General features: G+C 40.0%; 1 protein-coding gene across 1 annotated transcript in view; it reads right to left on the bottom strand.

Annotated features, from left to right (window-relative positions):
- The window catches only part of LOC117300927 (PR domain zinc finger protein 14-like), a 64,893-nt gene extending 53,683 nt beyond the window's left edge, over positions 1-11,210 (bottom strand). The window contains exons 1-2 of the mRNA XM_033784792.1: positions 11,139-11,210; positions 8,689-8,796 (exon numbers count right to left, since the gene is read on the bottom strand). Coding sequence (XP_033640683.1) covers positions 8,689-8,717 — 29 coding nt within the window. The 5' untranslated portion in view covers positions 8,718-8,796; positions 11,139-11,210. The remainder of the gene's footprint in view (positions 1-8,688; positions 8,797-11,138) is intronic.
- Between the last annotated feature and the right edge of the window lie 5,344 nt (positions 11,211-16,554).

Raw genomic sequence — 16,554 nt, forward strand, 5'->3', positions numbered from 1 at the left:
GACTGACAGAAGATTTAAGACTCTGTTGATTGACGTTACTTTAATGCCTTAGGGGGTTGGGGTGGTTAACTGGTAGCTGGGCTTCCAAAAAGAGATATTATTATTATTCACATGGTGCTACCGCCAACCTCTCTTAAAGGCACTGGACACTATTGGTAATTACTCACAATATTTGTTAGCATAAAAACTTAATTGGTAACGAGTAACGGAGAGCTGTTGATAGTATAAAATATTGTGAGAAACGGCTCCCTCTGAAGTACCGTAGTTTTCGAGAAAGAATTCAAAGCTGCCTAGTGGCTTTAAGTTAGTCTTTGAAATATACCCGCTGTTGGTGGCGTCCAAACGCAATGCATTCATTTTCCAGCTTTCACAGTGTGGTGGGAGAATAAGTTTGCCAAAAATATACCTTTGTTTATGACTTTCGCAATTTCTTTGTTCTATAATTTCAGTTTTTCACACCATACATTTAATAATAATTGCATTGTGTTTAACTATAAAACAGAACGCGTGTCTGAACATATAGCTTTCTGATTTACTTTTTGGCAAGGCATATCCACGTCGTCGAACATAGAAAGGAAACATAGCGCTGACATGTCATGCCCCGTTCTGATTGACCGACTTCGTGAGGACTGAGCGGGCGCTAGGCAGCCGGCCCGCCCGAGGTTAGACGCTCAGACACGGCCCACTGTATAGACTTGACTCTAAAGGACCCGTCGACGCGCCGTGAAATTTGTAGCTAATTTGGGGGCTTTGCACTTGGGCTCTTTACAAATGAAATGATTGATTTGTGAAATTGTAACTATTGGGGAGGGGACGAGGACGTCTCCCAGACTGGAAAATTTGTCATATTTATCAAAATAACGTCACAACATTAATCTCTGTATTTCACGTTCTACTTATTTTAAGACGCGCCTATTTCGTTTTCAAGCTTGTGTGATTTTAAGCTCAAAATGTTGGCAAAAAAAAAAGCAACCGAGCCACCGAAAGGCAACTTTGAATGAAACACGTGCTATCTTAAAAATAGTTCACCCGTAACTTTTGGAGAAAATTGTCATTGCCATTGCCATGTAACATTCAAAGGTCACACATATTATTTACAAAAATTTATAAAAGGCACTGGACACTATTTTTAATTACTCTTAATAATTACTAGCATACAAATGACTAAGAAATGAACAATGGAGGAATGTTGCTATAGTATAGTACATTGTTAGAAACGGCTCCATCTAAAGTTATAACATAGTTTTTGAGAATTTTGGTAAATTCTTAAATTTCGATGGCCAATTACAATTGAGCCTAAATTTTCACAGGTTTCTTATTGTGAGATACAACAAGTGAGAATACTGGTCTTTGACAATCACCAAACGTGTCTAGTGCCTTTAATCGCGCTTGGAACGTTAATTGTTTTAGCGTCTTGGTAAATTGTACATCTTTATCACGCCGCCATCTTGTTCATGTGTGGCAATAACAGTAGTGGAAGCTACTGAATCAATGTACAACAGGCAACCCATCTTGGTCATGTATCATGCACCCAATAACATAATAGAAGCTACTAAATCATTGTACAAAAATGCACCATGCAGTTTCTTCCTTCCAGCCTCAGTTTCGTTACAAGTTGATTTGAATGGGAGAATTTCAAAATGGCTGCACCATGATGAAAAGTGCCGAGTGCAATGTTGTTTTCCGCACTACGAAATTGCCACTCTCGTAGTGCTCTACAATTGGCAGGTTTTTTTTATATTCTATAATAAATCGATTAAAAGAAGGGAATCCTTACAACAACAAAAAAGTTAATTGTTGAGGATGGCATTTCTAATGAGCAGGGGGAAATTGCACCAGCTGCAACCATAATATTGGTCAAGTATCCACCTCACAATAACAGTAATGGAACCTAGTAAATCATTGTACAACAGGGAACCCATCTTGGTCCTATATCCCACACGTATTGTTTTCTTTCTGTAGTATAGAGGTGACATCCTCAAAAATATTCATAATTTTTTTAAAGGATTCCCTTTTTAAAGACGATTAAGAAGAAAACAAATCCCATTGAACATTTTTTTTCTAATGTGCAGAAGGAAAAAAAATGCGGGGTCGGATTGGCTCAACGGCTTGGATTTTTTCACCTGTAAACTTTGTGACATTAAAATGTCATAGACCCTATATAGGCCTATAATATACCAGTATTATTTGCACAGCTATATGAACTTCATGACTTTTTGGTGGGAGGGATTGGTGAACTATAATGCACACTGCTGTGCCTAGCTGCATAACGCATGGATTTTCACGTAGGCTAATATCACCATCAATTCAACAAAATACAACAAAATAGAAGTCAGACTATCATTGTGTTAATGAGGTTCCCCATGAATGGCCATCAGAGTGCGGGATGGATGGGGTGATGTGTGGGACCATGGAGCTTTAGTTCCGCGCCATAATACAAAGGGGGTAGGGGTACAGTTCATTGCCATATGCATCCGGGAATGCATCCTGTTGCCCTCTTATTATGGTAATAATCCAAAGAGCGGATTTTATGTGTTCGGAATAACCGGCTAACATTTTCATGTTTTGTGTCGACGTATACCATTTGAACTCGGCTCTCATGATGTTTATACGGTGTCTCTTTTTCGCCACTGGACACAGCTGGTGTTTTTCGAGAGGAAAGGGTACCCCGAATCCTACCTCCATGCCCGGATCAAGAGAAAAGTTCTCATCCACCGTATCAACTAATGAGGTTGCTGCCCGGACAAGGTTGCCAAGTTGCTTTTTGGGGGGAGGGGTACCCCACCAGGAGAAAGTTTCCATCCAAAGTACGATCTTGAGTTTTTCACCAGAGTCACTTGCCACGGTTTTAGTTCGGGTGGGGGGGGGGGGGGTACATGGGGCAGCAGCCCAGACAGTAAGGCTGGTTGATGCTTTTTGGGAGGAGAGGGTACTCCACCAGGAGAAAAGGGCACATGTAAAGTACGAACTTGAGCTTTTCACCAGAGTCATTGGTCACGGTTTTTAGTTCGGCGGTGGTGGGGGGCGGGGAGGGGGGGTATGGGGCAGCAGTCCAGACAGTAAGGTTGGGTGATGCTTTTTGGGAGGAGAGGGTACCCCATCAGGAGAAAAGTCCACATCCGCCTTACGAAACGATGGGTAAGCTTTTCACCAACCAAGTTCATTGGTATGTATTTATCAAAACTTGTGACTATAAACGGTTATATGGCTACGGCTACGTCACTGTGCCATTGTGCGTTTAACGTAAATGAACTCATTGAACAGAAGCCGTAGCCAATCGGGTACTCATTGACACATTGGGTGCGTTCGTTTAGCTTCCCTGGGTCGACCCCGCGGTGCTCACTCCGGTGAGCCCCTGACAAGAGCTAATCGAACGATCACACTCGCCTTCTCGTGGTGACGGCATGCACCTCAGGTAACCCCCAAGTGACCCACTTCACAAGCAGGGCACTGGGGGCTCACCCGGCTGAGCCCCCTCAAAGCTATTCGAACGTACCGGGGCAGACCGGGTCGACCCAGGGAAGCTAAACGAACGCACCCATAGACTCCCAAAATGGCGTAACTCATAATATAATTCTGATGGTGACGTCATGTGAATTGCGTCTATGCGTTTAGTTGCGGGGCTTCCGTGCAAGTACGTGTCGAGCTTCTATTGACACAAAGTGATTTGTGAGAAACACAATTTTCTTGACGATGTATTAAAGACAGTGGACACTATTGGTAGTTGTTAAAGACCAGTCTTCTCATTTGCTGTATCTCAATATATACAAAAAATAACAAACCTGTGAAACTTGTTGGACTATTACTTTTCGTCAAAAAAAACACATTTAATTTGTAAAGCTAATTTCCCCCTCTTATTCCCTTTTGTGCCCAACTGTCTGTAATCCTATTTTTATTATCTGTCTTACAAACAAGTCACAAACAACATTGACAAAACAACCGGTAGGGACAATAATTCATTCATCCCCAGTTCACTAATAAAATTAAACAAAGCAGGAAAAGTGATTTACATGGGTTTATATTGTCAGAAGTGCGCTACCAAGTTCCAACTACGTAATAGGCCCTGCTGTATTTATAATTGAGTCATTTGATACCCATATCGCAGTAGAGCATGTACTACAATTAGTGAAGAACGCAGGTAAATTGTTTAATATACACGATGGGTATATGCCCGGCAGTGCATTAGTGTATTAAACGTCCTGACATGAAGATACCATGTCCAGACAGGGGCATAAAGCATGAAATTAAAGCAGCCCATCAACACGAAACGGGGGGATGATATGTCATCTTAAAAACAAAGACACGACGCACAGGGAGTTAGCCGCTCATCAGTCTAATTATATCATATCGGCAGTTGAGCGTAGCGAAGCAGCGAGATCCCCCGGGGGAATCGCGCCGGAGACCCGGGGTGTACGGTTACCGGTGACGCGGTCTCCCGGTAACCAGTTGTTTATCGTACTTTACCCGTAAATGGCACCGGTTCGGGGTTATTAAGGTGTATTTTGTGGTGATTTTATGCGATTTATATTGTATGAATATTTCCTGAAATTAGAGTAAATAGGGTACTGAATGAAATGCACTTTATACGACGGTTCACTGGGGGGACTTGGTTGAATTATTCAGGAGATTGCAGTGCAGCCTCTTGAGGTATGAAACACGATTGGTTTTTATAGGAAGACGAAATTAATCTTTTGCTCTCATTTTGTGTTCAATAAACTCACAACGCAGCCTTCATATGAATATTTCATGAATGGGGTGCTTCGCAATAATACAACATCAGTTTATGGTTGGAGCTTTCGCCACCTTTGTGTTCCCGGTATACAATTGCAATTAAAGACTCTGTACACTATTGGTAAATGACAAAGACCACTCTTCTCACTTGGTGTATCTCAACATATGCATAAAACGACAAACCTGTGAAAATTTGAGCTCAATTGGTTGTCGAAGTTGCGAGATAATAATGAAAGAAAAAAACACCAATGTCACACGAAGTTGTGTGCTTTTAGATGGTTGATTTCGAGACCTCAAATTCTAAATCTTAGGTCTCGAAATCAGATTCGTGGAAAATTACTTCTTTCTCGAAAACTACATCACTCCAGAGAGAGCCGTTTCTCACAGTGTTTTATACTACCAACCTCTCCCGATAACTTGTTACCAAGTAAGGTTTTATGCTAACGATTATTTTGAGTAGTTACCAATAGTGTACACTGCCTTTAATGAACAATGATTTTTTGTATGAACTGTTGCGACCCGACTATTCTCCCTTCAGCCTCGTTTCAGTCCTCGTTACATCCAGTGGAGAAAACATAAGATGCTTGCACCAATAAGGTCCTTTTCACAAACGAAAAATATTAATCACGCAAAGTACCAGATGCAAAACTGGAAAACTCTTTTCACGAAGAAACGGGTGAACAATCACAAGTAACTGGAGATACCCGCAAAGGAGTCTGTATACATGTTTAGTTATGAAAATTAATGGCAAAAGTGGTAGGAAGTACAGCAGCTTTAGATAGTATTAAGGCATTTTTAGAGAAATTTTACTCCGACGAAGTACTGAAGTACCGCTGTTATAGACAAAACTATCACTTGGTGTATCTCAACATGCATAAAATAGCAGACCTATGACAATTTGAACTCAATTGGTCGTCGAAGTTGCGAGAAAATAATGAAAGAAAAACACCCTTGTCACACAAGTTGTGTGCTTTCAGATGCTTGGTTTCGAGACCTCAGCTAAGAAAATACTTCTTTCTCAAAAACTACGTTACTTCAGAGGGAGCCGTACCATCAACAGCTCTCCATTGCTCGTTATCAAGTAAGTTTTTATGCTAACAATTATTTTGAGTAGTTACGAATAGTGTGCAGTGCCTTTAAGTATATTTTTTTGCAAAGTGAATGAGTTCATGCGCTGACACGCCAAGGGGTATGGCCGAAAACTTCTTTAAAACATCAAGTGATTTGCCTACTTTCCTAGACACTTCAAACACTTGGGTGTTAACAAAAATACACCACGGGTGTTTTCACATAGATACACAAAAATTTACATTGTATGGTGTTATAATACCACCAATGTAATTGGGTTGACAGAAATGTGTGTTATTTTTAACACCCCGTGATGTAAATGTTGATTCTTTGTTTGGTTTCTGTACGTGACAACACCCATGCTGCCAATTTTAACACCCCGGATTTTACAGTAGAGTACATTTAGGTAAATGGCTACTTAGGTGCCAGGAAACCATCTCCGAAAACAACGACAACCTTACAAACGCACGCATGCTCGGCCATTACTCTCAAATTGGGCTAGATGTATATGAAAGGCTTTTCAAATTGTACTTAAAGGCACTGGACACTATTGGTAATTACTAAAAGTAATTGTTAGCATAAAAACTGACTTGGTAACGAGCAATGGAGAGCTGTTGATAGTATAAAACATTATGAGAAACGGCTCCCTCTAAAGTAACATAGTTTTTGAAAAAGAGGTAATTTCTCAGTCAAATAATAAATTACTTCAGCTGAAGCATTTTATTATGCATATGGAAATCACAAGGGTGTTTTTTCTTTCATTATTTTCTTACAAATTAAATGTCCAATTGAGCCCAAATTTTCACAGGTTTGTTATTTTATGCATAATGGTGGGATACACCAAGTGAGAATACCGGTCTTTCACATTTACCAAACGTGTCCATTGCCTTTAACGACGTCATGATTATTAACTATTTAACCAGTACTAATACTTATTACTACGTCTGCAGCAAAAGTTGCAAATTAATGATGAACGATATAACTCAATAAGGAATCCGTAAATGGTCATACTAAATTGAGTCGCTTATGAAGCTGTAGCCCGTTCTGTATAACAGAACGTTTTGCCTATAACGAATCGAGAATCCGTCAGTGGGCGTGGCGAAAAAGTCACCTTAACATTTTCTGCTTAAAGGCAGTGGACACTATTGGTAAATACTCAAAATAATTATAAGCATAAAACCTTACTTGGTAACGAGTAATGGGGGGCTGCTGATAGTATAAAACATTGTGAGAAACGGCTCCCTCTGAAGTGACGTAGTCTTCGAGAAAGAATTCAAAGACCTCAGATTTAGAATTTGAGGGCTCGAAATCAAGCATCTGAAAGCACACAACTTCGTCTGAAAGGGTTTTTTTTTTCTTTAATAGTTATCTTGCAACTTCGACGACCAATTGAGCTCAAATTTTCACAGGTTTGTTATTTTATGCATATGTTGAGATACACCAAGTGAGAAGACTGGTCTTTGACAATTACCAATCTATAGTGTCCACTGTCTTTAACAAAACTAAGGGAGTTTTAGATAAAAAAATATCACTAAAGACACTGCTATATATAATTGCAAAGGTCGTGGGTTCGAATCCCACCCGAATAATAAGCCTGTGAACTTTTCCACAGAATTCAGGGAAGTAACAAGTAGACATACAGTGCTAACAGTAACACACATCGGTGCACGGGTAAACCAAATAATTAGTATCAAGGACGTTGAGCTTACAATAGACAAAACAATTTACGTAAAAGCAAAGTATAATTCATACGATAAAGAAGATTATGAAAGCGCGTTCACAACGAACCAACATCCAGCGGTGTATTTGCAAGATAAATACGAAGTGACTTTGGACACTTCGTACCTTGACCACTTCGTACCCTGACCACTTCGTACCCGGTCCCCTTCATATTTGCAAGGTACGAAGTGACTTTGGACACTTCGTACCGTGACCACTTCGTACCCTGGCCCCTTTGTATTTGTAAGGTACGAAGTGACTTTGGACACTTCGTACCTTTAACACGTTTGTAACTGGCCCTTTGTATTTGCAAGGTACGAAGTGACTTTGGACACTTCGTACCTTGACCACTTCGTACCCGGGCCCCTTCATATTTGCAAGGTACGAAGTGACTTTGTACACTTCGTACCTTTACCACTTCGTAACCCGGCCTCTACATATTTGCAAGGTACGAGATGACTTTGGACACTTCCTGCCTTGACCACTTAGTACCCTGGCCCCTTCATATTTGCAAGGTACGAAGTGACTTTGGACACTTCCTGCCTTGACCACTTCGTACTCTGGCCCCTTTGTATTTGCAAGGTACCTTTAACACTTTGTACCATGGATAGATGGTACTTTGACCAATTCGCATCCTAGACACTTCGTACTTTTACCAGTTCGTACTCAAGACACTTCGTACTTAATACACAGTTCGTACTCAAGACACTTCGTACTTTTACCAGTTCGTACTCAAGACACTTCGTACCTTTTTTAGGGTACCAAGTGACTTTGGACATTTCGTACCTTCCCACAAGACACTTCGTACATTCTTCGTACCTCGTACTCATTCGGGACTTTGAGAGGGTCACACCGCAAAAGTTAAAATAATAACCAATTGTGATTTTTGAAATAATACGGAAGCCTATAACAAATTAAAAATTGTAAAAACCATGAACAGATTTGCACAAACTAATTTTCGATTTAAAAACAATTCAGTATAAACCATTTTGAGATATGGCGAACACAATTCTATAACGGCACTGTTACGTTTGAGCAAATTTGTCGGTAGGCCTATACACCCAAACCAAACAGAAAACTCCAAGTATAGTGTCCACCATGTCTCAAAAAGGCTAATAAAATGGTTCAGTTTTTTGCAATCAGAACTTCCCTTTAACTAATCGAACTTACCTGGATAAAGGTAGCGGTAAAGTTGACATTTTCTCCCGATGATCTGTTGCCGATGAACATCAACAGAAACCCTTCGTGTTGTCTCTTTCTCTCCTTCGGTCCAAACCCCTAAAATTGACGAGGAAGATACAAAAGATGAATTCTGCTTTTACTTTCTTGTCAAGTATCCTATCCGTTTCTTCTGTGTTTATGTTCGGGACCGAACTCAAGGCTTTAAAAAAATCCCACCCTTGTATACTATCGGTCGACAACCAACAAATTAAAGCTGTACTCCCTCAACAGGTGTGACACGTAACGATTTGCATACCAAACCACGCCTCCTGACGAGTATTCGCGAACTTGATTGGTTGACGTATAATGAGATGCAACAAGATTGGTCAGGATTTCGTCGACGTCACTCACGGATGTTAACAAATCTCCAATGGGATTCGATGTCGCATGGGTTGTCGGCACACGCATGGTGATTTTTCTGGTCAGCAGTTTACTGGCTTTGGGTTCGGGATGTAAAAAATGCTTGTTCAAATTTACATAGAGCGCCATGGTGAAAAATTCGTTTGATACTAGTGTACGTGCGGCGAGTGCATCCGCTTAGCCGGGCGGTGCACTGCATCCGCGTTCGGTTCATTGTGCTCAAAGAGAGCATTGTCGGTCCTGCTGACATTTTTGGCTATTGGGATGATTTCGTTTTTGTAGATTACCATTTTAATTGCTCGGGCATTTAGGGTCTTTTGTGCAGCGATGTGTGGCCGATGGCACCCGGGGTTTAGTTTCTTTGCGAACGGATATTATCTGTGCTGTTTGTTCATCTTTTTTGTTCACGGCATTGGAGTGTTAACGAGTTCGCTATTGATGAGAGCTCGTTGTCTAATTAGTCTTTATTTGCCAACGGATTGAGCGGCAATTGGAAAGGGGGTTGTGCCGTGAGTTCGTTCAGAAACACCGGCGTCGGCTTTATGGCTAGTGAAGGCCTCACGTTCTCTCAAAATGTCACCAGTTATAAGTACATGGTGTACTGGTTGTGTAGTAAAAATGTCTAATTTATATCTAGCGTACGGCTATTAATCACAGAGTTTGGTATAATATTCAAACAGTTGTTCCTCTTCGCAATTCTTCTTCTTCAAAATAGGGGGAGCAAACTCAGTCCCGGTTTTACAGTAAAATTTATCATTTATATTTAGCGTACGGTTATTAATCACAGAGCTGGCAAATGATCAAACAGTGCAGTTTTACATTTTCTTATTCTTAAAAAAAAAAAAGTAGAGCTAAATCAGTACCGGTTTTATAGTAACATTTCAAATTTATATTTTGCTAAAGGTTATTAATCACAGAGCTGGAACAATATTCGGAGAGTTAAAATCTAGCATTTTCGTCTTCTTCAAAACAGGGGCAGTAAAAATTATTATGTTCATCTTGCGTAAGCATATTAATCACAGAGCTGTCACATCACAATATCCGGAGAGAAGTTTCCCATTTTCTTCTTCTTCAAAAAAGGGTGAGAAAATTTTACTTTGACCATTTTTACAACCAGGGTTCCAATTCCAAAGGGGTGCTTAAAGACAGTGGACACGATTGGTAATTGTCAAAGACCAGTCTTCTCACTTGGTGTATCTCAACATATACATAAAATAACAAAGCTGTGAAAATTTGAGCTCAATTGGTCGTCGAAGTTGCGAGATAATAAAGAAAGATAGGACAACCTTGTCACACGAAGTTGTGTGCTTTCAGATGCAAGTTGATTTCGAGACCTCATCTAAATTTGAGGTCTCGCAATCAAATTCGTGGAAAATTACTTCGTTCTCGAAAACTACGTTACTTCAGAGGGAGCCGTTTCTCACATTGTTTATACATACCAACCTCTCCCCATTACTCGTAATCAAGAAAGGTTTGATGATAATAATTATTTTGAGTAATTACCAATAGTGTCCACTGCCTTTAAGCAGAAAGACTTGCTTAACAAGTCTCTATTATAGCATAATGAGCAGGATACCAGTCATAAATTGAACGGTGGTTTTGCTGGTTACCCTTTTGTGGTAAGAATACTTCCGTTGTGCTTTTAATAGCTACTCTGCTTGCTCATCAGTCCCACGTATACACTCCATATTATTGGGTGCGTTCGCTTAGCTTCCCTGGGTCGACCCCGGTGTGTGGCTTTTTTTTTTTTTCCAGGACGAACGTGTGCAGATAATAACCCACGTTCGTCCTGGTACAAAAAAAAAACCGCCACACACCGGGGTCGACCCAGGGAAGCTAAACGAACGCACCCTATAATGCAACCTGCAATATCACTAACGAAATACAAACCATTCCCATCACTATTGACAAGATGTAATTACCTCCTAATTTGAAGATGTTTTCACAGGTTTGTTGCACTGTGTGGTTTGATTGAAAACAGGCGGATGTTAATTAGTTTCATCTTAAATAATATAATGTTATTATTGTTACTCGTATACCTTTCTAGGAATGAAACCGAGGGCCCTCAAAAGCGACATAACACTGCGACGCGTATAGGCTTGGAGATACCTGTGTGGAGAAGTTGACGAAGAAGTGTCAGTTTTAGATGTGGGAGGGAAAACAACTTTGATAATATGGCAACACCCGAGCAATAAGGAACTGTAAACCAAATCCACAGAAGGATCAGGTCTTGGGTCATATACCAGGGCCATATACCAGGGTCATATACCAGGGTCATATACCAGGGTCATATACCAGGGTCATATACCAGGGTCATATACCAGGGTCATATACCAGGGTCATATACCAGGGTCATATACCAGGGTCATATACCAGGGTCATATACCAGGGTCATATACCAGGGTCATATACCAGGGTCATATACCAGGGTCATATACCAGGGTCATATACCAGGGTCATATACCATGGTCATATACCATGGTCATATACCAGGGTCATATACCAGGGTCATATACCAGGGTCATATACCAGGGTCATATACCAGGGTCATATGCCAGGGTCATATACCAGGGTCATAAACCAGGGTCATTTACCAGGGTCATATACCAGGGTCATATACCAGGGTCATATACCAGGGTCATATGCCAGGGTCATATACCAGGGTCATAAACCAGGGTCATTTACCAGGGTCATATACCAGGGTCATATACCAGGGTCATATACCAGGTTCATATACCAGGGTCATATACCAGGGTCATATACCAGGGTCATATACCAGGGTCATATACCAGGGTCATATACCAGGGTCATGTACCAAGATCAAAACCAGAATCCGAACCAGGGTCGGAAACAGGGTAACAGAGTTGAAAAGAAGATACCACTAGCCGAGCAAAACCTGACTGACCTCCATCTTTCAACTATCAACTAGGAATAAAAGACTTCTAGCTAGAAGTCTTTTATAGGTTTTCTCGGCCAATTTCGGAAAAAGAGCAGCCAATTTAACCGTCAAGCTATTCTATTTCGCGCGAAATCGAATGCTACTGAAAAGGGTCATTCGATTTCGTTTTATTATTAGTCAAATGTAATGTTGCGTCATTCGATTTCACAAAATAATCATTCAATTTAACAATTCATCAAAGCAGCATTCAAATTCGCAGTCGCTTCTTGGGGCGTGTGTGTCTCGAAAAAGAATGACGATACACTAAATTGAACATAGTGCTAAAGGAATTTGACTCGACTCAAAACGAAATTGAATGGCCGAATTCTGAATTTGAAACGCAGTAACAACTAGAGAGGCAAAACAGCTTTAATTCGAACGCATGAAAATGAAATTGGCTACTCATTTGCCGAATTTGACCGAGAAAACCTATATTATTTTAGTGAGAAATTACCTCTTTCATAAAAACTACATTACTTCAGAGGGAGTTGTTCCCCACAATGTGTTATACTACCAACAACTCCTCAATGCTCGATACCAAGTCAGTTTTTAGGTTAATATTTGTTTTGAGTAATTACCAAACGTGTACCTTCCCTTTAACAAATGCATAAAATAACAAACCTGTGAAAATTTGAAGTCAATTGGTCGTGGAAGTTGCAAGATAATAATGAAAGAAAAAACACCATTGTCACGTGAAGTTGCGTTGGTTTTTGTGACAATCAAGCCCTAATGTTTTTTTTTTCTTCAAAATCTCACCATTTTATGCAAACTCGGTGGTCTAGTTGGCAAGGCATCAGGGCGTAATTTCATGGCTCTGCTTACCGCCGAATTCTGCGATTACGATCACGATTCCCCGCTCACGTGCAAGCGCCGAATTTCTGCGCTAGCCTTGTAAGCGTAGACTGCCCGGTAACGTGGAGTACGCACGCGCAGAAGCCCAAATTCGCCGCTTACCCGTGAAATGCTTTGCCGTAAGCACAGAATTCCCTGCTTCCGTAAGCGCCGATTCTGTGCTTACGGTAAGCAGAGCCATTAAATTGGGTACTGCTATAGATTGGGAAATGTCGTGGGTTCCAATCCCACCGATGAGGTTATTTTTTGTTTTCACATGCAGAACTCGGGAGAATACTGAGTAAACATTGCTTACACACATCGGTGTAAGGGTAACACACCAAAATAAAAAGCACAAAATAGTTAATAACCGTATTTATAACGCGCCTTTTGCCAAAGGATACAAAGCGCCAGGTATTATTACTGCAAGGATTGGGGCGAATTTTGAGATATAAGACCTAATCCTTAAGCACCATGTAATGGTTTACAAGGTGCTATGCTATGGCGCAATTATGCTGCCAATCCTGTCAGGAACACCGGGGCGAATCCCTTCACTTTTCGATAAGTGCATTGGGTTCTTTTACATGCGTTTACACAACACATGGGACCAACGGCTTTACGTCCCATCCGAAGCACGAAGCAATGGTTATGTGTCTTGCTTAAGGACACAAGTGTCACGGCTGGGGAGTATTATGCTTACTAGAATAAAGTTACCAGACAAAATACTATTGTCAAATAATGTCACATAGAAAATGGTTGAGAAATATTTCCTGCTTCCACATGAAATTTGGACCACGTCTTAAGTGGTCCGGATATGAGAAAACAGTACAGTCAACGGCTGTTCAATGCAACAGTTATTCTCACTTAACCTGATTACAAAAATAAAATAAAATAATATCACTCGAGACAGGAAGTGCATAAATTATTCAACTACAGGAAGTCATGTAAATAATAAACGAGAGAAACACTAAATTTCCCCGACGGTTTAATTTGATTGTTATGGGTTTTTAATGATTTAAGATGAGGGACATATTAATGTTCCGTGATTAATGAGCGAAGAGGAAAATGATTTTCGTGTTGTTGGGCGTCATGCTTAGACCGAGGATGATGTTAAAGGCACTGGACACTAATTACTCCAAATAGTTGTCAGCATAAAAACTTACTTGGTAACGAGCAATGGAGATCTAAACATTGTGATAAACGGCTCTCTCTGAAGTAACGTATTTTTTGAGAAAGATGTAATTTCTCACTCAAATAAAAAAAGACTTCATCTGTTGATGAAGCCTTGTATTATGCATCCGCCGACGATGCAACAATGATGTTTTTTCTTTCGTTTGTTTTTTTGAAGATTCGATGGCCAATTGAGCCCCCCAAAAATTCACAGATTTGTTATTTTTGCATAATTATATTGGGACACACCAAGTGAGAACAATGGTCTTTGACAGTTCGAAAGATGGTCGCGTGTTTTAAGATATCGCCAAAAAACCGGAGCTGGACACTATAGAATAATCAAAAAAGTTGTTGGTAACGAGCAATGAGAGCTTTTGGTTGTTCGTAGAAACCTTGTGAGAAACGATTGTTATGAGAAATTACGTAGTTCTTGAGAAAGGGGTAATTTCTCTCTACAATATTTAAATCTGAGAAAAACATCAGGCCCGAAGCCATTCTCAGACATCTGAAAGCACACAACGATGCAACACGGGTGTTTTCTGGTAAGTTGTTATGGTCATTAATTTTTGGAGTAAGTGGCCAAGGGTATCTAGCGTCAAGAGAGGGAGAGAGAGATGAGAGAGCAGAGAGCTGAGAGCTGAGAGAGAAAGAAAATAAATGTTGCCAACTGTTTTTTGGGGTTGTTTTTCGTTTTTCATTTTGGTATCGCCCCTGTCTTCATGTCAGTGGATTTTAACTTTTGTATCCACTGTCGTTATGTCAATGCATTTTTATAGTTGTATCCACTGCCGTTATGTCAATGCATTTTTATAGTTGTATCCACTGCCGTTATGTCAATGCATTTTTTACAGTTGTATCTACTGTCTTGATGTCAATGCATATTTACTGTTTGATGGGAAGTCCTGAAGTAGGGGTCTTATGTTTTCAGATTTTTGAGGGGATTGTGGTTTTTCCTTGCTTAGTCTCCTGACAATGACTAGAGCAAGCTAGTCGAAACGTTGAGACCAATTTAAGAACTGACTCCGCAGTAGTACAGTTGTGTGCTTTCAGGTGCACAATAAAAGGTTTCGGCTAAAAAGTATTTTATTATTTGTGAGAAATTAGCTTCTTCTCAAAAACTACGTTACTTCAGAGGGAGCCGTTTCTCACAATGTTTTATATCATCAACACTTCTCCATTGGTTGTTACCAAGTCAACTTTTATGCCTTTATGCTAATAAGTATTTGGAGTAATTACCATTAGTGTCCAGTGCCTTTAAAAAGTTAGGTCTTTAAATGACAATATTTAAAAACGTCCAATGTTGCACAGTCTCGAAGGTGAAATAATAGGCTGTTGTGATTTCACAGTTCAGCAACCACATTTTTGTCTTCTTTTGATAACATTTTCACATACACTCCTGGAAACAATAAACGGTTATTTAAAAATAGAATTTCAATTCAATAAAGCATCTCCAACGAGCCGAGGTAAGTTGCATGTGCTCTTGGCCACGTGTATGGGGGCTTCACGCTCCTGCAGACGGCATGCCGTTCGGCACGTGCTCGGCAGGCGCGAAGTCACGCGACCCGTGTCTCTATTTTTGGGGTTTTAAAATAACGTATTATAGCCATGTACGATTCGTCGAATAACACACTATTGTCCTAAATGTTACGGCCTAATTGCAATGCACTTTTCACTCTCGAAGTTGACATTTTGCTTCTTGCATGTTGGTTTATTTTGTTTTGTTTTGTGACATTTCGAAAACAATTAGCACACTCATTTTCAAAACAGGTGTTCAAAGGTCACAAAAAAAAGATAAAAGACTGAATTTGCATACGATGAGAACCGCACATGTTTTTAAAAAAATGGTTTTTTTTTTCGGAATACTCAGCGCCAAAACTAAGACAATAGTTTCCGTGGTCCCAGCGTCCGGTGCACTCTCTGGATTCGGTTTGAAGTTCTCCGAAACGATCCCCATTTTCATTGTTTGAGTGAAATGGAGAAATAGTACCCAAAAACACGTTTCGCACTATCAAAATCATCCCAACTACGTATGCATTTAAGGAAGTGAACACTATTGGTAATTACTCAAAATAATTATTATCATAAAACCTTTCTTGATTAGCAATGTATTATGTTTAGAGGTTGATAGTATAAAACATTGTGAAAAACGGCTCCCTCTGAAGTAATGTAGTTTTCGGGAAATAAGTAATTTTTCACGAATTTGATTTCGAGACCTCAGATTTAGAATTTGAGGTCTCGAAATCAAGCATCTGAAAGCACACAACTTCGTGTGACAAGGGTGTTTTTTTCTTTCATTATTATCTCGCAACTTCGACGACCGATTGAGCTCAAATTTTCACAGGTTTACTGTTTTATGCATATGTTGAGATACACCAACTGTGAAGACTAAAGTCTTTGACAATTACCAATAGTGTCCACTGTCTTTAAATACAAAACAAATATCTCAATGTCAAATTGGTTATTGAAGTTGAAATAAAATCACACGTGTGACAATAATTATTGTGTGTGCTTTCATA

This window comes from Asterias rubens, chromosome 16 (assembly GCF_902459465.1).
Source record: "Asterias rubens chromosome 16, eAstRub1.3, whole genome shotgun sequence".
Taxonomy (NCBI): domain Eukaryota; kingdom Metazoa; phylum Echinodermata; class Asteroidea; order Forcipulatida; family Asteriidae; genus Asterias; species Asterias rubens.